The following is a 25,042-nucleotide window of genomic DNA, read 5'->3' as shown; positions in this document are numbered from 1 at the left end:
CCCCACCCTTCACCCCCCAGTGCATGAATTTCATGCACTGGGCCTCTAGTACAATTATAATTGCTTTCCATGAACTCGGCACTGCTTTAAGGTACGTAAATAGCAGCCAGGTTAGTAAACCAATTATGGCCAGCTGTAGCCCAAGTACCAATGAGGGAGGATTCCAGGACAGTCATTACCATACCTGACAGTGACCACAATCCCATGGAAGGTATTTCTTTTAACAGATGCTTCTGAGGCAGAGCCAGCAATGGGAATCTGAGCATATGGGTAGCCCAGAGGTGACCTTATCCCCACACTAGAGAAACCACAAACCAGGCCCAAGAGTCAGCAACCTAAGAATATTAACTGAGGCTGATACGGCAAAATGCAAGTGTTAAAGGTCATCCACAGGCCTAAACAATCATGATAACGTCAGAATTTGGTTTAGACAAATGATTTACAGACTTCATTGTGCAGCAGAATCACCAAAAGGACTTGCTGGGCCCCTTTTGAGTTTCTGATTCAGTGGCCTGGAGACTACACTTTGAAATTCATTGTTTTTAACACATTGTTTGCAGGTAGTTTTTATCGCGGGCTAACAGGTGGTGCGGGCCATTTTTGCAGTTGAATAGATTACCATTATACCTGGAAGTACACACATAATTCACCATTGTATGTGTTAGAGACCCAAATTTTGTCCTTTGGAATTCGTGTATCTGCATGTGAGCATCCCTTTAGAGCAATAAAAAAGTTTAAAAATAAACGTATTTATATGTTACCCGCATTCTACCGCTAGTCTATAAAAAACGTATTAATACGTGTCCTACGCTCTACTACCAGTCAACGTAAGACGTATAAATACGTTTCCCGCATACAATGTGTTAATAATTGAGAACAGATATAGGGTGTTCCAAAAAAATGTATACAGACACTTTGAATTATAAAATTATTTTAATGTTTATTAAAATACATTTCATCTTCAAAACAGCCATCAGCTGTTAAAGTGTGTACTTTTTTGGGGACAACCTGTACATAGAAAAAAACAAGTTCACTAGCTCATTAGCTCAGTGGTTCTCAACCTTCTGGCCCTTTAAATACAGTTCCTTATGTTGTGACCCAACCATAAAATTATTTTTGTTGCTACTTCATAACTGTAATGTTGCTACTGTTATGAATCGTAATGTAAATATCTGATATGCAGGATGGTCTTAGGCGACCCCTGTGAAAGGGTCGTTCGACTACCAAAGGGGTCTCAACCCACAGGTTGAGAACCGCTGCATTAGCTGCTTCTGTGATTCTTACCTTACTGCTTAGAGTAGGCCTTTAAGAGTCACTCACACAGGCCAGCATTAAGTTTCCTGAATTGGGCTGTGCTAAGTTTAACTGAGCATCATCCTTGGGCCTTCAGGCTTTCCTTGATGCTGGCCTGCCCATCCCACCTCACGCAGAGCAGGGTGTCTGAACTAGTTGCTACTTAACCTTGAGGCTCAACTTCTGGAGGCAATGCTTTTGTTCAGCCACCCCTAATGGGTGCAGAAAGTTGGTTCTCAGGCATTGAGAACGTCCTAAACTGCTATAGAATAAATTAGATTTAAAGGACAAAGGCCTATGAAAATGAGATGATGATATAAGGTTCAGGTGTAGAAACTTTAAGGAGTGACTGAAATCAACTGAGGGGAAGGGAAAGGCATAGGCACCCCTGACTGGACAGACGCATGATTGCGAAGTGGTGTTAAGAGACAATTCTCCTCAGCTTTACTGTCACACAGAAGACCCCTCTAGGCCGAGACTCACCCTTGGGTCAGAGGTCTCGGAACTTTCCCCAAGAAATACACAAGTACCCACAGATAGTACTTGGCCGTTTCAAACAGGGTTCCCTGAGTACCTGTTCCTTCCCCAGCAACCTGAATCTCTGTACACACTGCCCAAGTAGCTTTTATAGGATCTTAATTCACATTATCAAGGCAGTGCATGATTAGCCAAAAATCAATGGGTCATTTAGCGACATAGAGAATGCTTTTGTTGTGAGCCAAGTTCACTCTCCCCCACCCCCGGCTCCCCAGCCCTAACAAAACAAGCATAACAAGTGCTGCCCCACACCGTTTAGTCGGGAGTACTGGTGAGTAGAAGCTTATAATACACCTTTCAAGGGAGTGGCACAGAAGCCAACACCGTTGGCAATGAGTCAACAGGGCCCTCCTCATGCTGCAACACTGGGCAGTGCTAGGTATAGTACAGCTGTACCCAGCTCCAAGCCCACCCTGAGCCTTCTACAGGGAAGAATCAGGTGAAAAATAACAAGGCAGGAAGCCCTCGGTAAAGAAGAGTTTATTTTAAAAAAGCTCTAGTGTTCTGCCCCCACCCTTGGCTCCTGGATTTAGGGTCAAGAGTTACCTGCACAGGACTGAAGGCAGAGAGGTATAGGGTTTAGGGCTGGGTTTCTGTTGCGAGCGCCCCACCTCATCTATTGTGCATTTTTAAGGAGATGGCAGTCCAGCTCCTAGTGGTAAGAAAATGTAGACTCCCAAGATTCATGTTTTAACTTTACTCACAAGTTAAACAACGTCATTTGCCTCTGTCATGATTTCCCAAACCAGACTTAGAGATGGTGGGATAGCAGCAAGTGGGGCTCAAGCCCACACACATAATTTCATTTAGTATCCAAGTAATAAATGCCAACTCTTCTGCTCCAGGGCTGGAGTCTCTAGGCTTTTCCACCGTAATCCTGAACCCTCAGCTGAGGGTTCCCTCCTCCTTCAAGGACTCAGGGTGGCGAGCAGCCAGGCAGCCACACACTTACTTCACATGTAAGCAGGAAACCTAATTTCAGACTCAGCTACTCCTGCACCAGCAGGGGTCAGTCAGCATTGGGCACTTTGGGGTGGCTCTGGGGTCTCCTCCTGAGGCAGTCAGGTGGGGTGCCAGGATTCTGGTGAAACTTCAAGGCAGGGCCACTCCTCAGTCCTAGCTCTGGGCCAGCACAGTCCCCCGGTTTGGCTGTACCAGCTCACAAGCTCTTAGCTGGGGTTCTGGCACCTGGGGCTCAGCCAGAAACAGATTGAACAGTGTTGCTAATTCTTCAGCAAAGTCCTGCAATAAGCAAAACATGACAGAAAAGGCAGACACGTAATTCTGGATGGTTCATCATTTCTACTAAAAATCACAAATATCAAGCCCTAGCTATCATATTTCCTAACTGCCTTCTACACTGAAATGGCCTTGAAACCTTGCCCCATTAAGTACTCTGGGAGAGTAAACTCTGATGGGAGGCTCAGAACCATCTAGTGAGTACTTATCACCACCCCAGTACTATGCACATTATTTCATCTTGACAAACCCTAGGAGGTATGAATTATTTCCATTTTATGGTTAAACTAAGATGAATTCTTTGCCCTAAATCACAACATTAAGTACTAGGTGAGATTAAAATTCAGCTTACTGATTTAAAAACCCACACTCACTATGCCATGCTCCTTTCCAATATACCTGCCTTCCATCTTCCCTTCCTCCACTGACACGTCCTCCATGCAGTAGCTGCCCAAATGTGAAGGCCCACAGAACAGCCACTCCATTTCAGGGTGGCCCCGAAGACACCTGACAAAAACCACTGAGCTTTGGAGAGATGCTAAGAGTGCCAGGCACCATCACTTGCCCCCTTTCAGGATAAAAGGGACATAGGATACCTGTTCTCTTTCTAGGTCAGGAAAGATGAGGGCACCTTACCTCTGGCCACTGGGCCTCATGGAGGCTGTCCAGGCAGGCCTCTATCTCTTTCCGTCCCATCAGACCTTTCTCTACCAGCTCCCGGAGTAAGAACAGCAGCAGGTCCCACTGCAACACACATGCAGCAGGTCAGGGTGCCAGAAGGACTACCCAGTGACCCTGACTGATACAAAGGACAGAGCTGCTGAGGAGGGAGAAGACTTAAGGTTGACCTCTATGGGAGTCCATTTTAGCATGGAACAGAAATGAGCAAGCTGCCAGAAGAGGAGGAACAAGAGAAACGAGCTCATAACGTTCAGGGTGAGGGCGGTAGGTATGAAAACACGACCCAGAGGGCTAAGAGGCCTGTCTGCCCCCACCCACCCACCTCTCTGACTCACCTCCCTTGGCCGAGTGTCTGCCAAAAGCCCCACGTTTCTTGGGCTCAGCAGGAGCTGCAGCGGAACAGGCACCTGAAAGTCATCCTTCCACAGGGAAAGCAGCATGTGGAGGAGCCTTCGAGCCTGCCCTCTCTCCAGCCGGTGTTGTGTCGGGGGCCCTAGGACAGGAATTTGGTCTGCAACTATGGGAAGAGAGGAAAGCCAAGCTTTAAGAAATGGAACAAGGTTACCTGGCCTGCCCCCTGGAGGAAGAGCAGAAGAAAGTTTCCGAGTTCTAATCATGTTTGCACCCAACCCTCAGATGGGGGGATCTGGCAAGAGTGAGATGACAAGACATACCAAGGAGGGATGCTAACTCCACAGAGCACTTTGCCAGATGCTGCTCGGCAGGTGGGCACAGGAACTGGGGGAAAAGCAAGGAGACCCTGGATGTTAGCACCATCCTTAGAGTAGCAGCCCTGAGCCAATGTGGCTCTGGTTATTAGCCACATGCAAGGACACACAAGAAGAGCATGCTGCCATGTCTTAACCTGGCGGCACCGCAGTGTCTGACCCAGCTGGCCTAGGAGCTGCTCCAGATGCTCTGGGGACACTCCTTCCTCAGGGTCTCGGGGCCCCACGGCCACAGAGAGCACATCCTAGAGAGAGCAGGGGCAGGAAGAGAGTGAGGCCAAGGAGAATATGGCTTGGGGTGGGTGGGGCTCAACCAGTGGAGAGAGGCAGAGGAAAAGGAAGCAGGGCCCTTGGGGTGAAGTGATTGGGCCAAGGTGCCCTTAGACTGGAGGCTGGAGCAGGACAGCACAGCTGGGAGAAGCAACCAAGTGGACAACAGAAGGAACAAATGGAGCAGGTAAGCTGAGGAACATGCTGCCAGAGTTCAAGAGACAAAGCCATACCTAGCCAATTCCCACAGAGCATCTCATTCTGAAAGAATTTAGGGGAACCAGCCTACGGCATACACACAATATTTTCTGTCCTTTATGCTGTCTATTCATCTCAGGAGAGTTGAGGTTTCAGTACAGAAATCCTCTGTATACAGAACAATAGTAGCTAACGGCTGCGTAGCCTTTCCTTCTTCCTCCCGTATACTCTTCTCTGTTTTAGTCATTTCTTCTTAGTCCCTAGTCCACATCTTTACTCCTACACTACTCTCCTAGACCAGGACAAACCAGTAAATAGTTGAGGCTTCGCAGGCCATGAGGTCTCTGCCCAACTACTCAGCTCTGCGCGGTAGCACACAAATAGTCCCAGTCAATTCGTAAATGAACAATGTGGCTGTGTTCCAATAACACTTTACTTACAAAATAAGCACAGGCTGGATTTGGCAAGGGCTATTTGCTGACCTTGGCTCTAAACAGTCTTTGTTTTTTAAACAATTGTTTCAGTAACTGTTGACTTTTTTTTTTTAATGTATTTTTATTGATTTCAGAGAGGGAGAGGAAAGGAGAGATAGAAACATCAATGATGATAGGGAATCATTGGTTGGCTGCCTCCTGCACGCCCCTCCTGGGGACTGAGCCTGCAACCCAGGCATGTGCCCTTGACCAAAATCGAACCAGGGACCCTTCAGTCCGCAGGCCGACACTCTATCCATTGAGCCAAACCGGCTAGGGCTAGTCTTTGATTTTTTAAAATCAAGTTAAAAGCACTGATAGATTATTCTAACTGCCTATAACAAAACAAGCATTGCCCTAACTGGTTTGGCTCAGTGGATAGAGTGTCGGCCTGCGGACTGAAGAGTCCCAAGTTCGATTCTGGTCAAGGGCATGTAACTTGGTTGCGGGCACATCCCCAGTAGGGAGTGTGCAGGAGGCAGCTGATCAATGTTTCTCTCTCATTGATGTTTCTAACTCTCTATACCTCTCCCTTCCTCTCTGAAAAAAATCAATAAAAATATATTAAAAAAAACAAAACTAAACAAAAAACAACAACAAGCATTAACCTCCCACATAGAACATTTCTGAAATCACATCCCAATACCAGGTGACTCCCCCTTAAAAATTCCTATTTCACTGGACAGCCACTTACCACCTACCCCCTTTACCATCTGTGGAATATGTATCTAGTGAAAAATTTTCATATCTACCCTTTCCCCCTTTCAGGTGATTCAAGTACCAAAAGTCAAAGAGCAATTAATAAAGACATTCAATTCAACCCTGTCCTACCTTATCCCATTCAGTATCAAACAAAACGGGAAGTAGCTGGAGAACACAGAAAGCTGCGACAAATACTAGAGCTGATGTGAGAGAGGAGGGAGGCCAGGAAAAGAGCAGGGAGTGGGGGAGAGGAGCTGAAGGGTGTAGGGAACTGTGTACTTTGATCTCGGAGATGAGGTGGGAGGGGAGGGGAGCATGGTGCTCACAGGCACGGGAGCAGCCCCTCCGATCCCCCCGGACAGCCGGTTCCGGACCCTGGGCTCGAAGCATGCGACTCACTGCCGCTTTCACCTCTCTCCTGATCAGTGCTGCAGGTCAAAGGAAGAACAGAAAAGGTGTCACCAGAGCAGCCCTGCATGCCTACCCATGCCCTTCACTGTTCCCAGCAGGCTCTGAGTCCCGTTTCCCCCAGATGGCCTCCAACTTGCTGCCAGTCCACTTCTGAAAAACTTGGGTCAGCCACTCCCCTTGCCTGGGCCTTACCTGTGATGTTGGCTGACAACCAAGCACAGGCTTTCTCTGTCGCAAGCCCCACAGCAATGTTCTCTGCGCTGCTCAGAACCTGTGACAAGAAGGACTGCAGAGTCGGGCTAGGGGAGGGTTGGGAATGATGACGAAAGCCCAAGTCCGTGACTGACCCACCTACTGCCAGCAGCCTCGCATTCATGGTCACGAGCACACACCTATCCCATACCAACCACCCAGCCCGCTAGCTCCAGGCCTCCTTCCTACATACGGCTGCCGGAGTCTCCTCAGGGAGCAGTGCCCGCACGGCACCAGGGCTCTTCTTTTGGCAGAACCTAAAAGGAGACAGGAGGGTCAGCCTGACCCACAGAAGGACGTGTCCTGAGTGCACCAATCATGTAAGCAGGGAGGGCTCTGCCTCAGGGAGAAGCACTGTCAGGCCTCAGGTCCCTCCCAGATGCTGGGAGGAAGGGGAACCCCAACCACCTGCTCTTCAATTTGGACTTTGGGTCCCAAAAATTCTAAAGCCAAAGATAGCTTACAGAGGGGGCAAAAAAAGAATGAAAAAAGTGAGGTGGGAGAGGATGTAGAATAAAGGATATGAGTGTGAAAGGGGGAAAAAAGGTCAGAAAAATATAAGCTAGCAGGAGAGTCCAAACAGACTGGCATCTCTTACTCCCGCCCCTGGGTCAATGCCTGGGCCCCATGGGGGCACAGCTGGGAACACAAGATCTCCAACAGCTGGCCTGGATCTCCCCCTTCCTGTCTCTGCGTCACCAGCTGCTCTTGAAGAAGTGACTCGGCCTGGCGCACCAGATCTGCCACCAGCGTGGCCCTGTAGCAGGGACAGCAATGTTTGGAGGTAGTTGGAAGGGTTGAATCAGAAAGGGGCTGCAAATTCAAGGAAATCTGGTCAGAACTAACCATAAAAACAGCAATTTCAGCCTCCCCCCATCCACCTTTGGCCCTTCTTCTCGAATCCCCCGCAACTGACTTTCCTCAGTTTGGTAACAAGGTATGAGGGAGTTAAAAGGGAAAAAATGGTAAGAGAATGAGACTGGGACCCTCAACACCTCCATTCCCAAACCCCTCAACCCACGCTCACTTGATATGTTTGACACAGTTAGAGCCAATTCTCTCTGCCACAAACTCCACAGTCCTGCGTAGGGAGGGCGGCTGGTTGTGGAAAAAGGCTTGGGCCAACTGTGCCTATGGCGAGAAGGGAACGGTGCCATGAAGGATTCCCTTTTCCCCACTGGGTGGCCCCTGCCTCCATCTTGCCTCTCACCTGCAGCCCCTGGGTGGTCCGGAGGGGCAGGGCTCCCAGGCTGGTGGTGGTGGTGGGGGTGATTTTCCTTACAAAGCCCCCACTCCGCCCACTGCTGCCTGATACCCATGAAGCGAGCAGTTTGCGGAGCTCTCCTGCATCAGGGAAGACCAAGTACTTAGTTCCAAAACCCTCTCCCCAGACATATACTCACAAAAAGCATGTTGAACTTTAAGAATTTATCGGGTAAAGAGGCTGAGGCACCTGGGGAGTGCCCAAGAACAAACAACACATTAGGCTTTTGGGCACTCATGAAGGGACAGGCCAAGGATTAACACTACTGGGGGTGAGGGACAAGCATCCTCACCAATATAAGGACAGCAAGTGTAGAGCAGGTGCTGGTCCACCACAGGCACGCCATCCTGGGGAGAGAACAGGCCAGGCAGGTTTCTTTTCCTTCCCAGTGTGCCAGAAATGGGACAGTCAGGTACAAAAATTACCTGAGAGTTCAGTCTCTACCCTGGATGGTCTCCTTTATTCCCGTGGACCCTATGGCTCTGGCTGGACCCCAACACTTACCAAACCATGTTCCGAAGTTTTTGTATCCACCTCAAAGACATCCACCTGACCCTCTTCCACAAAGAACAGGTCTTCAGGGACTGTGGGAATCTGATGAGAGTAAAGCAGTACAAGCTCCAGTCAGTACTTCAGAGCTTCATACCTCCTACCGCATGGTTTCTGGGTTTAGGCAACCTTCTTCTGAAACTACAGCAATTCCCATACCTCCTCTGAACCTTCATCTTCTGGCCCCAACCTTGATCAGACTCAGACATTCTCCCCATCTCCAGCCACAGTTGTCTCTCCCCTCCTTTCCCAATCTGCACTCTCACTCCACCAACCTGGAAAAGCCAGCCCAGGACAGCAAGCAGCAACAGCTTGTTCAGGAAGCACATCTCCCCTTCACCGTCCTTAGACAAAACCAAGCTCCTACAAGGTAAACGAGGGCACCAAGGGCATTTGTGCTGAGAAAGAAATGGTATGAAGTAAAAGAAAGCTATGCTGGGAAGGGAATTCTCAAAAGCAGACCCGAAAGGGACTGCTGTTGTGCAGGCGACCAGGATCTCCTCAGTGCCCCTCAGATCTGTGCTCCCTCTCAGCTGGCCCAATGTGGGAACAGAAAAGGGCAAGTAACTACCCAGTGTCTTTCCTTGAGGACCAAACCCAGCCTCCCCTCTGAGGTTCTGTGATGGCTATGGTACCAGACAGGAAGCATAGGCTGCGTATTCTCCTCATAAGCAGCAACCTCAGCAACATTCTCCCCGCACCATTTTTAGCCTTGCCCCTTCTCTACTCACCGGTGTAGGTGCAGCAGGAGAGTGAAGATGCTGCGGTAATAGTCCAGCATGGGAACAATGTGGTCAGCCAGAGAGAGGAACTCCACCAGCCAGGGCACTGTGAGCACCGCGCGGTGGGCCCGCAGCCCCTGCTGTAGCAGAGCTCGTACATCCAGGACTGGGGGCACCTGGCAGGGCCAGAACTTGGTCAGCAGGCTCAGGGGACTGGGGTGTGTCCTCTAACTCCAGTGCCCCGTGGCTCTTTCCAGCTCCCTCCTTACCAGAGCCCCTATTCACCTGGCTTCTCAGGGCCAGAATGGAGTCCTGGAGCTCACGGGCTGGGGGTGGTTCGGGCCCCCGGTATGGCAGGAAAGCCACAAAGCCCAGGAATTTAGCCAGAAGCCTCAGGCTGAGCAGCACCACGGCAAACTGCCTCCGTTCACCCTGCAGGAGATCAGGGAAATAAAAGGTCCTAAGCATAAGGCTTCTAGAAAAAACCCAAATCTGTTACAAAGTTCTTGAAAATACCCCTTCCCTCTTAGGTCAGAACACCTTCCACTCCCTTCTTCTGCTTTCTAACCTGCCAGTCCACATCTGACTCTCCATCTTCATCACTAGGCTCAGGATGAGGCAGGACAAGGCTGTTGAGCTCCCGAATCTTCAAACTCAGACTATCCATGAGATGCTGATTAAACTGGAAGCTAGGAAGGGGAGCAAGAAAGAAAAAAGACACTGAACAGTTGTAGGAAGAACCAGAATAGAGAAGAGGTGCTCCAGACAGAAAGGCTCAGAGATGGAAGGCCAAGGAACAATGAGGTTTCTCACGTGGGTAAAAGAACAAGATCTTAAGATGGCAGGGTAGGTAAACACTGTGCTTGCCTCCTCCCATGACCATATAAAAATTACAACTAAAATATAGAATAATCATCACTGAGAACCACCTGAAGACTAGCTGAAGTCCTACAACTAAGGATATAAAGAAGCCACTTTGAGACTGGAAGGCGGGTGGAGACACAGAACCGACTGGTCCCACACCCACAAGTGGTGATTAAGAATCAGGAGGGTTATCTCAGTTGCGAGGTCCACCTTGATGAGCGGGGAGTCCCAGCCCCACACCAGGCTCCCCAGCCCAGGCTACCAGTGCTGACAAGAGTCTCTATAACGTCCGGCTGTGAAACTCAGCGGGACTGCATCCCAGGGAGACAGAGGCTGCTGAAGTGCTAGGCATTCCTCCTTAAGAGCCAGTGCACAGACTCACTTGCTCACAAATTCACTCCCTCTGGCTCCAGCACAAGGGCAGCAGCTTGAAAACCTCCAGGGACACATGGGGAGGAACTGAATTGACTAGCTTCAGGGCAAGGGCTGGAAGGGGAGAGGTCAGGCAGCTCTGTCCAGGGATAGAGAGGCTGACAGGCACTACTATTCCTTTCTTGGGCTCTATCCCCACCCAGCTGGAAATCTGTGCTCTCCATTATCTGGGCTAACACAGTTCACTGGCCCTGAAGATCCTGAGACCCCAATCCACCCCTCCCCGTGTGCATGGCTCAAGCCACTTCCAGTAGATTTTCCACACAAGTGACCTGCCTTGGCTTGCACTCTAAACGTTCCTAAACTCTCAAAGGTCCACAAAACCCGAACATGCAGAGGCTGGCCGTGGTGTGCCCTATGCCTCTTGCCAAGCAGTCCCAAGCCCGGCATGACTGGAAGCCAGTCTAAGATGGGAACATAGCTCCAACAAAGTGGCCAACGCCAAGAACAAGTGGTGGGAGGTCTAAGCACAACTGTGATGTCTACCAAAGGGCGCTAGTAGCAGCCGGCCTCAGTTCACAGCATAGCCTCTCCCAAGCACTGCTAAACCCAGCACAAGTAGCAACCAAACATAGGTCACTTTGTAGCTCCAACCAGGTAGCTCCAAGCCAAGCACAAATGGCAACTGACCATGGCTGCACTGGAGCCCCTCCTAAGAGGCTCCAGAACCAACACACCAGACGGCTGACTTCAGATCACAACAGAGCACTAGCCAACCAGCTTGACAAACAACATACCTAAAGGGGGGACTTGACTGGAACCAGAGCGCTGCTGAAGTGACACTTGCTCTGCAGGGTCAGCCCCACATAAAAGCTATTCACTGTAGTCATGGCCAGTCCTCACAGCCAGTCAGACTGAGAGCCAATCCCACCCCACTGATGGGCCAACAACAATTAAGGCTTAATTACAACAGGAGGACACACACAACCCATACAAGGGACACCCCTGGAGCACTAGCTCAGGTGAATGACGAGACTGTGCTATTGAATCTCACAGGACACCTACTACATAAGGCCATATGCCAAAACAAGGAGACATAGCAAATCTACCTAATATATAGAAAAAACAGAGGGAGGCAGCCAAAATGAGGAGACAAAGAAACATGTCCCAATGAAACAACAGGAAAAACTATAGAAAAAGAACTAAATAAAATGGAGACAAGCAATCTACCAGATACAAAGTTCAAAATACTGGTTATGAGAATGCTCAACAGGCCCCTGGCTAGTGTGGCTCAGTTGGTTGGGAGTCGTCTTGCACACTGAGAGGTTGCTGGATTGATTCCTGGTCAGGGCACATGTAGGATTTGTGGGCTCAATTCCTGGTATGGGGCGTGCAGGAGGTAGCCAATCAATGTTGCACTCTCACATCAATGTTTCTCTCTCCCACCCCTCTCAAAATCAATAAAAATGTTTTTATTTTATTTTTATTTTTTAAAATATATTTTATTAATTTTCCACAGAGAGGAAGGGAGAGAGACAGAGAGTTAGAAACATCGATGAGAAAGAAACACCGATCAGCCGCCTCCTGCACATCTCCCACCGGGGATGTGCCCGCAACCCAGGCACATGCCCTTGACCGGAATCGAACCTGGAACCCCTCAGTCCGCAGGCCGATGCTCTATCCACTGAGCCAAACTGGCCTTGGCAATAAAAATGTTTTTTAAAAAAGAATGCTCAATAGGGCAAGAAGGCCATGTAAGAGGAAGCCAAGTAGAGATTGGCTGTTTTAAAACCAAGAGAAAAAAAAAAATACTCAATGAACATCGGGGAAGAATAGATGAACTCAGTGAGAACCTCAACAAAGAGACAGAAACTATAAAAAAGAGCCAGTCAGAAATGAAGACTACAATAACAGAAATAAACAATACATTATAGGGAATCAACAGCTGATTAAATGAAGCAAAGGACTGAATCAGTGATCTGGAAGACACGGTAGGGGAAACACCCACTAGAACACCGAAAAGAAAAAAGAATTAAAAAGAAATTAGGAATAGTCTAAAGGGCATCTGGGACAATATCAAGAGTAACCACATTCATATCACAGGGGTACCAGAAGGATGATAAAGAGCAAGGAATTAAAAAGCTATTTGAAGAAATAATGATGGAAAACTTCCCTAACTTGGTGAAGGAAATAGACATACAAGTCCAGAAAGCACAGAGAGTCCCAAACAAGATGAACCCAAAGAGGTCCACACCAAGACACATAATTAAAATGTCAAAGGTTAAAGACAAAGAGAAGATCTTAAAAACAGCAAGAAAAAAGCATTTAGTTACCTACAAGTGAGTACCCATATGACTGTCAGCTGATTTCTCAACAGAAACTTTGCAGACCAAAGGGATTAGCACAAAATATTCAAAGTAATGAAATGCAAAGACCTACAAAAAATATTACTCCATCTAGCAAGGCTATCATTTAGAATCGAAGGAAAGATAGTTTCCCAGACAAGAAAAAGCTAAAGCAGTCCATCATCACTAAACCAGTATAAGAAATGTGAAAGTGACATTCTTTTTTGTTGTTTTTATTGATTTTAGAGAGAGAGAAAGAGAAAGATCGATGTGAGAAACATCAATTGATTTCCTGATGCATGCACCTTGACTGGGAATTGAACCTGCAATCTGGATATGTGCCCTGACCAGAAAATCGAACCAGCAACCCGTTGGTGCATGGGACGATGCTCAACCACCTGAACCACAACAGCCAGGGCTCAAGGGGACTTAAGAAAAAAAAAAAAAAAAAAAAAGATAAAGATATGAATAAGAAAAAAAAATGGGAAAGAAAAAATCCTTACTGACAAAAACACTTTAAAAAAGTGGTGGATAAACCAACTATAAAGCTAGTACAAAGGTTAAAAGGCAAAAGTAGGAAGATCATGTGCAATTAAAATTAGGGATATACACAAACACACATATAAGGGAAGTAAAAAAGAATGACAAAAATTTACATGTTAAGGTGGTGAGTAAAAATTGTAGTGATTTAAAAATATGTTCAAATGTAAGTGACCATCAACTTAAAATAGACTGCTATAAACATAGCTTGGTATATATGAAACACATGTTAACCATAAACCAAAAATCTACAAGAGATTTACAAGATATAAAGAGAAAGGCATCCATATACAATATTATAGAAACTCATCAACATGCAAGTAGAGAGGAAGAGAATAAGAAAAGAACAGAGGAGAACTACAAAAACAATCAGAAAACAACAAAATGTTGCAGTAATTATGTATCTATCAATAATTACTTTGCCGAAGCCGGTTTGGCTCAGTGGATGGAGCGTCGGCCTGCGGACTGAAGGGTCCCAGGTTTGATTCCGGTCAAGGGCATGTATCTGGGTTGCGGGCACATCCCCAGTGGGAGATGTGCGGGAGGCAGCTGATCGATGTTTCTCTCTCATCTATGTTTCTAACTCTCTCTCTCTCTCCCTTCCTCTCTGTAAAAAATCAATAAAATATATTTAAAAAAAAAATAATTACTTTAGGTAATACTTTAAGCAATAAAAAAAAAAATTACTTTAGGAGAACCAAGATGGCGGCATAGGTAAGCGCCTGTACTTGCTGCCTCTCACAACTACATCAATACCACAACTAAATGGCAGAACAACTACCACCCAGAACCACAGGAAGGCTGGCTGAGTGGAAGTTCCACAACTAGAGAGGTGAAGAAGGCGCACTGAGACTGGTAGGAGGTGCAGAGGTGTGGAAAGTGCTGGCACCTGGATGTGTTGCTCTTTTAATTGGGCGGGAGGTACAAGCTCCCACTTGTCCTGAACTCCAGTTCCGGGTGAGACTCTGGGGGACCCAGGCACATATGGGGAGAAACTGGATTGTCTGGCATCGGGACAGGAACGCAAGGGCGGCTTTCTCTTAGAGGGGCTCGCAGCGATCATTGTTTCTGCACGGGGGCGCGGGACACGGAGAACTGGGGACTTCTCTGGTTCAGGGCTGACTGGCAGCCATTGCTGTTTGCTCTGCCCTGGTGATTCCCAGAGACTCTGCCCACCCAATTTACAACCCCACCCAAGTTGTGCGCATCAGCTTTTGCATATAAATGGCCTGTCCTTTCGCCTAAAACCTGTCAAACTGCAGCTAGGTCAGAGAACCCCAGAGCTTCCAAAGAAGGCCCACGGCCCTGCCGGTCTTGCTACACAGCTGGGCCTGGCCTCGTCTGGGCACTTCCAAACCCCATACAAAGAGGAGGAATCTGCAGATGTCTCTGTAGCTCTTGCTGGGCAGCCCCAGACAGTGGCTGACCTTGCACCTCTTTGGAGATCTGAGAGCCAGTGTACCCAGTCAGAGTGAGACCATACCGGATTACAACTCTTCACATCCATAAGAGACACACTCAAAGGGCACACTCAGCAACAAAGCCCCACTGGAGCAAGTCCTGCTCCATAAGGGTGTCTCCTGCGCAACGGATCTTCCAATGTAGACACAGCTGGTCACCACAGCCAATTGGCCTGGAGGTCAATTCTTCCCAGTGATACCAACAGCAATCAAGGGTTAACTACAACAAGACTACACAAACATCCCACAAAAGGGTGCACCAAGAGCGTCCACCTCAGGTGACTGGGGAGGCTGAGCCACTGAGCCCTATAGGACACCAACCACACAAGGCCACTCTATCAACTCAAGGAGACTTAGCAGCTACCTAGTACATAGAAAGAAACACAGGGGAACAGCCAAAAGGCGGAGACAAAGAAACAAGTCGCAAATGAAAGAAATGGATGAAAGTAAAATACTGGATGTAGAGTTAAAAACCACGGTTATAAGGTTACTCAAGAAGCTTCTAGAAACCTCCGAGAAATTCAGTGAGACCCTCAAGGCTATGAAAAAGGACCAATCAGAAATTAAGCATACACTGACTGAAATAAAGAATAATTTACAGCCCTAACCGGTTTGGCTCAGTGGATAGAGCGTCAGCCTGTGGACTGAAGGGTCCCGGGTTCAATTCCGGTCAAGGGCATGTACCTTGGTTGCAGGCACATCCCCAGTAGGGGGTGTGCAGGAGGCAGCTGATTGATGTTTTTCTTTCATCGATGTTTCTAACTCTCTATCCCTCTCCCTTCCTCTCTGTAAAAAATCAATAAAATATATATTTTTAAAAAGAATAATTTACAGAGATCCAACAGCAGACTAGAGGGTCCCAAGAATCAAGTCAAAGATTTGAAATATGAAGAAGCAAAAAACACCCAACCGGAAAAGCAAAAACGAAAAAAGAATACAAAAATATGAAGATAGTGTAAGGAGCCTCTGGGACAACTTCAAGCATACCAACATCCGAATTATGGGGGTGCCAGGAGAAGAGAGAGAGCAAGATATTGAAAACCTAATTGAAGAAATAATGACAGAAAACTTCCCCTACATGGTGAAGGAAATAGACTTACAAATCCAGGAAGCACAGAGAACCCCAAACAAAAGGAATCCAAAGAGGACCACACCAAGACACATCATAATTAAAATGCCAAAGGCAAAAGACAAAGAGAGAGAAAAAAAGCAGCAAGAGAATGACAGTCAGTTACCTACAAGAGCGTACCCATACTAATGTCCGCTGACTTCTCAACAGAAATTATGCAGGCCAGAAGGGAGTGGCAAGAAATATTCAAAGTGATGAAAAGCAAGAACCTACAACCAAGATTACTTTACCCAGCAAAGCTATCATTTAGAATTGAAGGTCAGATAAAGAGCTTCACAGATAAGAAAAAGCTAAAAGAGTTGATCACCCCCAAACAAGTATTATATGAAACGCTGAAGGGTATTATTTAAGAAGAGGAAGAGGAAGAAGAAGAAAAAGATAAAGATAAAAAATATGAACAACAAAGTGACAACAAATACATATCTATCAACAAGTGAATCTAAAAATCAAGTGAATAAAAAAACTGATGAACAGAATAAACTGGTGAATATAATAGAATCAGGGGCATAGAAAGGGAGTGGACTGACAATTCTCGGGGGTAAGAGGGTGAGGGGGGTGAGGGAAGATATTGGACAAAAATCTTACACCTATGGATGAGGACAGTGGGGGGTGGTAAGGGCATAGGGTGGGGTGGGAACCGCGTGGAGGGGCACTATGGGGGGAAAAAAGAGGAACAACTGTAATAATCTGAACAATAAAGATTAAAAAAAATAATTACTTTAAATGTAAATGTACTAAATGCTCCCATCAAAAGACATAGGGCAGCTGTATGGACACACACACACAAGAAAAGACCAGTACATATGCTGCCTACAAGAGACCTACTTCAGATCAAGACACAAAGTGAGCCCAGCTGGTGTGGCTCGGTGGTTGAGTGAGGACTCATGAACCAAGATGTTGCTTGTTTGATTCCGTCAGGGCACATGCCCTAGTTGTGGGCCGGATCCCCAGTAGAGGCCTGCAGGAGACAACTGATTATTTCTCTATCAGTGTTTCTATCTCTCCCTCTCCCTTCTTCAGTCTCTAAAAATCAATAAAAACATACTTTAAAAAAAAGGACACAAATGGAAAGTAAAGGGATGGAAAAGTTTTTAATTCAAATGGAAACAAAAAAAAAGCTGGAGTAACAATACTTTTATCAGACAACCTAGACTTTAAACAAGGGCTGTAACTAGAGACAAAAAGAGCATTTCATAATGATAAAGAAGTCAATCCATTAAGAGGGTATAACTCTCATAAACATCTGTGCACTCAACACAGGCTCATCTAAATACATAAAGCAAATATTGACGGATATAAAGAGAAAGACAGATAGTAATACAGAAATGGTATGGGAGTTTAACACCTCATCAACATTAATGGGTATACCTTCCTGACAGAAAATCAACAAAGAAACAGTGATCTTAAATGAAACAAAGAAGCAGCAACCTTAAATGAAACAGATGGATTTAATTGATATTTTCAGAGCATTTTAACCCAACGCAGAATTTACATCCTTTTCAAGTGCACAGGGAGCATAGTCCAGGATAGATTACATGTTAGGCCGCAAAACAAGTCTCAATAAATTTAAGAAGATTGGAATCATATCAAGATCTCTGATCACAATGGTATGAAACTATAAATTAATTACAGGGAAAAAAGTAAAAAACCACATAAAAACATGGAGGCTAAATCACATGTTATTAAACAATGAATGGGTTAACAATTAGATCAAGGGAGAAATCAAAAGACACCTTGAAACAAATGAAAATGAAGACACAGATGACCCAAAAAGTCTATGTGGCACAACCAAAGGAGTTCTATGAGGAAAATTCAGGTCTATGTCATGAAACAAGAAAAATTTAATATAAGCATGGATGCAAGGTTGGTTCAAAATCTGCAAATGAATTAATGTGATACATCACATAAATAAAATGAAGGATAGATGTCATATAATCATTTCAATAGATGCAGAAAAAGCATTCGACAAAATCCAACTTCCAAAGTGAGATAGAGGGAACATACCTCAACATAATAAAGACCATCTATAATAATAAAAGCATAATATGCTAATTAGACTGGATGTCCTTCCAGAAGAAGCCGGGGCTGTGAGGGAAGCCTGGGTCCTGGGTGCCAGAGGGAAGCTAGGCCTATTCTTGCACAAATTTTGTGCATCGGACCTCTAGTATATAATAAACCCCTAGCTAACATCATACGCAACAGTGAAAATCTGAAAGCTTTTTAACATCAGGAAAAAGACAGGGATGTCCACTTAGTTTTATTCAACACTAGTGGCCCAGTGCACGAAATTCGTGCAGGAGGGGGTGTCCCTCAGCCTGGCCTGCACCCTTTCCAATCTGGGACCCCTCGGGGGATGTCCGACTGCCGGTTTAGGTCCAATCCCAGACGACATCCCTCTTGCAATCCGGGACTGCTGGCTCCTAACTGCTCAACTGCCTGCCGGCCTACTTGCCTCCAACTGCCCTTCCCCCTCCCCCCCGCCCACCAGCCTGATCACCCCCAACTGCCCTCCCCTACTGAAAGCGAGAAGGTATTCACCAATAACACATCTGATAAGGGGTTAATATCCAAGATACATATAGAACTCATACAACTAAACATCAAAAACACCAAGCCAATTAAAAAATGAGCAGAGGATAGACCTAAATAGACCTTTCCCCAAAGAGAACATACAGATGGCCAACAGACATATGAAAAGATGCTCACATTTTTAAAATCTAAATGAAATATCACCTCACACCTTGATGGCTATCATCAAGACACAAGCAACTGCTGGCTAGGATGTGGAGAAATAGGAACCCTGGTGTACTGTTGGCAGGACTGTAAATTGGTACAGCCACTATGTAAAACAGTAGGGAGGTTCCTCAAAACATTAAAAATATAACTATCATATGACCCAGCAATTAATTCCACTACTGGGTATTTATCCAAAGAAATCCAAAACACTAATTCAAAAAGATTTATGCACTAGTATGTTCATTGCAGCATTATTTACAAATGCCAAGTATGGAAGCAACCTAAGTGTCCACTGGCGGGCAAATGGATAAAGATGTGGTACATAGTGTAAATATAATGGAAATTACTCAGCCATAAAAAAATAATAAAATCTTTCTATTTGTGACAACATAGATGAACCTAGAGGATATTATGCTAAGTGAAATAAGTCAGAGACAAATACCGTATCATTTCACTAGCAAACAATATAAACAAACTTACACAAGAGAGCAACTGATGGTTACCAGAGGGGAGGGGAGTTGAGGATATGGGTGAAAAAGGTAAAGGGATTAAATTGACAGTTATAAAAACAGTCACAGCATAGGAAATATTTATGGCTTCAGGTGGGTACTAGACTTATCCGGGTGATCACTTTGTAAGCTAATCAATATGTTATACACCTGAAACTAATATAATATTTAATTTCAACTGTAATTGGAAAGTGGAGGCAGGAAGTATGAGCTAGAAGGAGTACAGATATCACCCAGTCCCACCCTGTTATATTCAGGCAAAGGAGAGAGAACTGTCTGCCCTTCTGGGAAGACAAACCTCTCCTGGACCTCTGTCCCACTCACTGCAAGACACAGGAACCTTTCTTTACCTGCTGGCACTCAGGATGAAGTCCCTGAAGAATCCCTGACAGCCTGGGAAGGAGGGGGGTGGGCAGGGCCCACAACTGCTCTGAGGGGCTGCAAGCCGTTCCTGTAGGCGCCGCAGCCGTCCCAACTTGTCAGCTCCAAGCATATTTAACACATCTGGAGCCTCACCCGAGATAGTGCCCCCAGCACCACCAGGACTCTGACACATCTGGGGCAGTGGGGAGGAGAGAAATAATAATTAAAAAAACACAATAATTTTTTAAAAAGGATTGAACAAAATAAAGAAGTAGTAAACATTTATGGAATGCCAACCCTCTACCAGGTGCCACAGATACATTTTTTGAGACAGGGAGTATGTTCTTGTTTTACAGGTGAAGAAACTGCAACTGCAAGATGAAACATCTGCCTAGGGCCAATAGAGCTGGGATCTGAAACCAGGCCCATCTGAGGCTAAAGCCTATACTCTTTCTACCACAACAGAATTCAAGGGCTAGGAAGTAGTGAGAGGTTGGAGGCAGGCAGGAAGGTACGGATGTGAGAGGAGGCCCAGGAGTGGGGGTGCAGGGCATATGAGAGACTGCCTTGGCTCCTCTCTGACTGCCTGAGTTTCAACCACCACCCAAGAAGCAGAACTCCTGCTCAAACCCCAGTCCAGGACTTGACTGGCTGCCCCCACAATCGCAGCCATTACTTGACTGTCTTATCAGGCCTACTGTTCACTGTAGATTAATCTCCTGCTGGAGGTATTACCTGGAGAAGTTGTTTTTGGAAAAGCCGAACAAAATGACTGTGGCTGCAAGCTGCAGAGAGTTGACCCATCATGACTCTGAGGAATAAGAGATGGGAATGGAGTGTGAGGGAAGGAGAAAAGAGGTAGACAAGCCAATTCTTGGGCCTTTCAGCCCTTTACCAGGCCCTATGAGCAGACCTCTGCCATAGCGGGCCAGCACAAGAAGGTAGGAAAAGGTAAGGGACACTCAGTGAGATCCCCTCGAGGCTAGATACACTTAGCCAAGCAAGAAATAGTATCACCCCCCTAACCTTCAATTTTCACTGAGAGCCAGTTAGCTCAAGACCCATGTGGAAGGTAGATCACTTGACAGAGAATATTCTTTCTGCATCCTAGTTACCTAGCTATGCCAAGTGATTAGAATTGCCAAACTAGGCAACAGAGAAAATGGAGGTTGGAAAGGGTCTAACCCAGTGGTTCTCAACCTTCTGGCCCTTTAAATACAGTTCCTCATGTTGTGACCCAACCATAAAATTATTTTCGTTGCTACTTCATAACTGTAATGTTGCTACTGTTATGAATCGTAATACAAATATCTGATATGCAGGATGGTCTTAGGCGACCCGTGAAAGGGTCGTTCAACTGCCAAAGGGGTCGCGACCCCACAGGTTGAGAACCGCTGGAACCAGTAACTTTGGCAAAAACTCAAGCAACTTGGAGTAAGAGCTTTGCCCTTTTCCAAGCATTCACCACCACAGAACAAGTATGAGTCATTTCTGAGTGGAAGGAGCTGGAGAGACAAATCCCTCCGAGTAGAGGCAGAATTGGCAGTACCCAGAGAGATTAAGGAGGACAAAGGATAACAGCTTCCAGCTGGAAGCAGTGGAAAAAAGCCTTCCTGCAACCAGCTACCCAAGCACCACTGAGCTGCTTGCTGCTGGAAGCAGCAAGACAAGGTGACCAGTGTTTGAGCACCTACCTGATCCTGCTGCCCAAGCCCTTCTCAAAATCCCAGCCAGGCTCCTCATGGCGATCTTCCCACTCTCGAAGCACCTCATAAAACACATCCCTGATAGACACACAAGAATGCCTGATGAACTGGGGCACAGCTGATCTCATTCCCCGCTGATCTAACTCAATCCCAGAAGCACCTTCCCTAACTCAGAAGCACTGATGACAGGATTACCCACAGCCCCATTCCTCGTGTTCTCTGAAGTTCTCCACAGGATGACAATATTGTAACCCAGTAGCAGCCCACCACATGCCTGACATATCTCAGGGTACTGAAAGTTGATCAGCTTTCTATGAAAATGACATAAGTTGCCTATCCCAAAGTAAAAATGGCCTCTTTCCCTCCCCCCAAATTCCTTTTTCTTATCACCTCTGTTTTTTAAAAGTATGAAAGGCTCGGTCACTGGAGAAGTTGGCACGATTGTCAGTTTCTGGCTGAAAGGAGACAGCTTGAACAGAGGGTGGCATCGCCAGCGAGACCTAAAATATGGCAATGACATTAGGAACAGAAGCCTGCAGAGTGTACGCTCAGAAAACTTCATCCCCTTATTCCTGCCGTTAGATCACAGGACAGCAGAGTGGTATGAACTGGGCCACCTGAATTATGAGGCTGGGAAGGGTCGGCTCTGGGCCAGTCGACGTCTAGGGTGGGGTCAGTACCTTGGCAACACTGCCCGCATAGGCAGCTCGAAGGCGGCCTTGCAGAGCTGGTGAGAAGCATAGCAGCCGCTCATTCTCAGCCAACAGCTTCAAGGTCCCTTTGTCCAGGTAGGAAAGAACTCTACAGGGTCAAGAGCATATATGAGTGTAATGGGACACACACTGCAAATAGGAAGCTGGCATCAGCATACTACAGAGTATAGAGCATGGAGCAGGTATGTAAGGCAAAGGCACGGGCCAAGGATTAAGGATGATGAGAGTAAAAGGGGAGGAAATGAGACCTTATGGAGCAGGGAGCAAGAGAGCAGGACAGGAACCTGAGACAGTAACCAGGACAAAGGTCAGTCACCAAGATCACAGCAGGCAGTTTGACTCTTTCACAGGCCAAATTCATAGCCTTGACACAAAATTAAAGGGTTACACGTAGGAAAAGGTCCAGGGTCACTGCATGCTTGTGTTAAGCACAAGCCCATACCCCAACTGGCCAGAGAACCAAGTGGACAATGGGGACAAGGCTCGGATGCCTCAGCTGGGGAAACTCACTGAAACTGATGTTCCAAAACCTGCACTGCAAAGAAGACACAATCGTGCACACTCTGGAATAGTGGGCTTTCCAGGGAATCTAGAATGATAGTATCAAGCTCAGTTAAAAATTATTCCATTTCTAGACCCCATTTCTCAAAAAAAGGCTTGCTCACTGACCTAGGACTCCTGGACTGGGTTCAAGGTCACTGTCCTTAGCAGCCACCATCCTCCGGGCAGTAAGGAGCTGAAGGACGAAGAAAAGCTCCAAGAAGAGATTTGGCACCAGGTTTTCTGGATATAAAAAGAAACCCCAATGCATTGAGCACCATTAAGAATCAAGGCTGGGGGAGGGAGAGGGGACAAAAAATGTCTCGTAACTGCTGTTTTCAAAAGAAATTTTACTCAGAACTTGGAAAATTTTGCATTATAATGCTTCTATTATACAGACAATCTCAGACTGTAAAATAATCTGTAATGATATTTTAAATATATTTTTAAACATTAAAATAAAAGAATCAAGGCTCAATTCTACATGCCTTATCAATTCCCTTACCCTATAGCTCTGTAAGTATCTCCGCCCCAGCACCCGTGCTCTCACTCACCTGCAATGCATGCGGAGTAGACAAGGGCCACCAGCTCCAGGCGCTGGCGGGAAGACACTTTGGCAGGGTCAGCAGGTTCAGCTGTGAGGCTTCCTGTCCGGGTGGGCAGGGTAGACCCCGGTTCTGGGGTGGGACAGGCGGGAACAGGCGAGTGCTGCAGCTGCTTGGAGCTGTGGACACAGAGGTCCCATGCGCGCTCAGCCTGGCTGCCCCCACAGCCCGGCTCAGGTTCCCCGAGAGAGGACATCGCAGGCCAGGAAACAGACCCATGGCCCCCGGGGGCCAGCAGCACCAGGGAAAAGCCTGGCAGACCCCCCACAGGAAGGACACGAACATCCCGGGGCCGCGAGGCCGTACCGCTCCTTCCTGAGCATCTCCCGCTCCTCCTGCAGACTTCGGCACCCCGCGGCCGGGCCCTGGCCCCAAGGGCTCGAGTCCAGGACGGAGGGCTGGGCACCGGGGACACAGCTGATGGGGGGCGAAGTGAAGCAGGTCTTGGGCTTGGAGAGTGACCGCTCCTCGCTCACCGGGGTGGGGTTGATCCTGCGTGAAGGCCTCGTCCTGCCGAGAGCAGCCACAGGGTGTCCTCCAGGTCCCACCCCCAGCATCCCGACCACAGCGGGGCCAGCACGCCCCTCCTCACTGTGGGTACCCCGCGGCCCGTCTCCCCCAGCACCGCCCTCCGCGGGGCGGCGCTCACCCTGCACCGCCGGGGGGCACCGAGCCCACCGGAGGGAACTCCTCCAGGTTGCTGAGATTGGGCGGGTCGCAGCGCGCGCGGCTGGGGCTGCCCGGGCTGCCGGCAGCCCGAGGCCTGCGGCTCCCCGCCCAGAGCAGGCTCTCCGCGCCGACCCCCTCCTCCAGGCTCCCCGGGCCTCGGCCCCCGCGCTCGCGGGCCGGCCCCGCGCCCCGCCTCCTGCCCCCGCGGCGGGCTGAGGGGGCTTCGGCGGCGGCGCTCAAAGACTCGGTCGGAGGGAAGAGCTGGCTGCGCGCCCCGCGCCCGCCCCGCGGCGGGCCCCCTGGCCTCCCGGGCAGGGCGGCCGAGGAGCCCGGGGCCTTGGCGGGGGTTGGGGGGCCCTGCGGGACCACACGGCTGCTCTGCTCCCTCAGGAAGTTCAGCAGGAACGGCACGAATTCCTTCCGCAGGGGCTGCAGGGAGCGCAGCGCGGCCGCCTCCCCGGCGTCCTCCTGAGGGAAAAGGGGCGGGAGGGTCAGCGGGGAGCCCAGGGCCGGAGCGGGGCGGCCCCCGTAGGAGCGCACTCGGCCCGGCTGACAGCAGTCACCCCAGGGGAAGGGGACCTCCAGGGCGGGACCTCCTGAGGAAGGCAGGCTCGGGTCAGGCTCGGGGGCGTGTCGGCGCTGTTACCTCCGAACTCTGGGCGCTGCGCGCGATCCACCGCACGGCGGCTGCGACCGACACCTCCTCTCGCAGCAGCGACTCCAAAACGGCCGCCATCCCGGTCCGGGCGCTCCGAGGCGATTGCGCAGGCGCAGGCACAGGCGCGCCGCAGGCTGCCGGGGAGGGGCGGGGCCGGCGCTGAAGGGCGACCGTTGGACCGCCGGGAAGAGGGGCGGGGCTAAGAGGTGGGCGGGGCCGAGGCCCGCAGCGGACTGGCGGGGCGGGGCGTGGCAGGGGGCGGGGCCGGGCTGGCTGGACTTCCCGGCGGGGGCCGGCTCCGGCCTCCTGTCCGCCGGCCGACTGCAGGCCCGTGGTGTGGGGGTGCAGCCACCCCCGGTGCGTGACCCCTCGCCAGAGGGGGCGACCTGCTGGACTCGGGGGCGCGGCGGGAGAGACAGAGGGGCCGGAGAGCGGCCGGACGGTGAAGGTGAACTGTTCTCTGGAGAGAGACCCTGCCTGTATCTTTCTCGACAAGCACTCTTTTCTTTCAAGA

The 25,042-nt window shown here is 48.4% G+C and overlaps 1 protein-coding gene across 8 annotated transcripts; it reads right to left on the bottom strand.

Annotated features, from left to right (window-relative positions):
• Positions 1–2,293: 2,293 nt before the first annotated feature.
• On the bottom strand, positions 2,294–24,670 carry CDAN1 (codanin 1). 8 transcript variants are annotated; one of them, XM_059704001.1, is made up of 28 exons: positions 24,517–24,670; positions 23,851–24,338; positions 23,508–23,711; positions 23,151–23,320; positions 22,726–22,839; positions 22,567–22,645; positions 22,024–22,144; positions 21,734–21,843; positions 21,332–21,421; positions 20,373–20,448; positions 19,625–19,830; positions 9,888–10,008; positions 9,605–9,751; positions 9,329–9,495; positions 8,873–8,960; positions 8,553–8,642; positions 8,341–8,395; positions 7,995–8,128; positions 7,812–7,915; positions 7,383–7,541; positions 6,978–7,041; positions 6,725–6,803; positions 6,401–6,549; positions 4,616–4,723; positions 4,425–4,488; positions 4,086–4,267; positions 3,706–3,813; positions 2,294–3,072 (listed from the first exon to the last, which is right to left on the bottom strand). In XM_059704001.1, exons 1-28 carry the CDS (start codon positions 24,604–24,606, stop codon positions 2,947–2,949), a joined length of 3,693 nt encoding a protein of 1,230 aa, XP_059559984.1. In that variant the 5' UTR covers positions 24,607–24,670; the 3' UTR covers positions 2,294–2,946. The 8 variants fall into 8 exon arrangements, 7 of the variants coding, with proteins under 7 accessions (XP_059559984.1, XP_059559937.1, XP_059559929.1 ...); XM_059703954.1 differs by lacking the exon at positions 3,706–3,813 and having other exon boundaries at positions 24,517–24,646; XM_059703946.1 differs by lacking the exon at positions 4,616–4,723 and having other exon boundaries at positions 24,517–24,646.
• Positions 24,671–25,042: the final 372 nt, after the last annotated feature.

Source organism: Myotis daubentonii, chromosome 1, assembly GCF_963259705.1.
Source record: "Myotis daubentonii chromosome 1, mMyoDau2.1, whole genome shotgun sequence".
NCBI lineage: Eukaryota > Metazoa > Chordata > Mammalia > Chiroptera > Vespertilionidae > Myotis > Myotis daubentonii.
The sequence above is the reverse complement of the archived record's forward strand: the minus strand, read 5'-3'. Positions and strand labels throughout refer to the sequence as shown.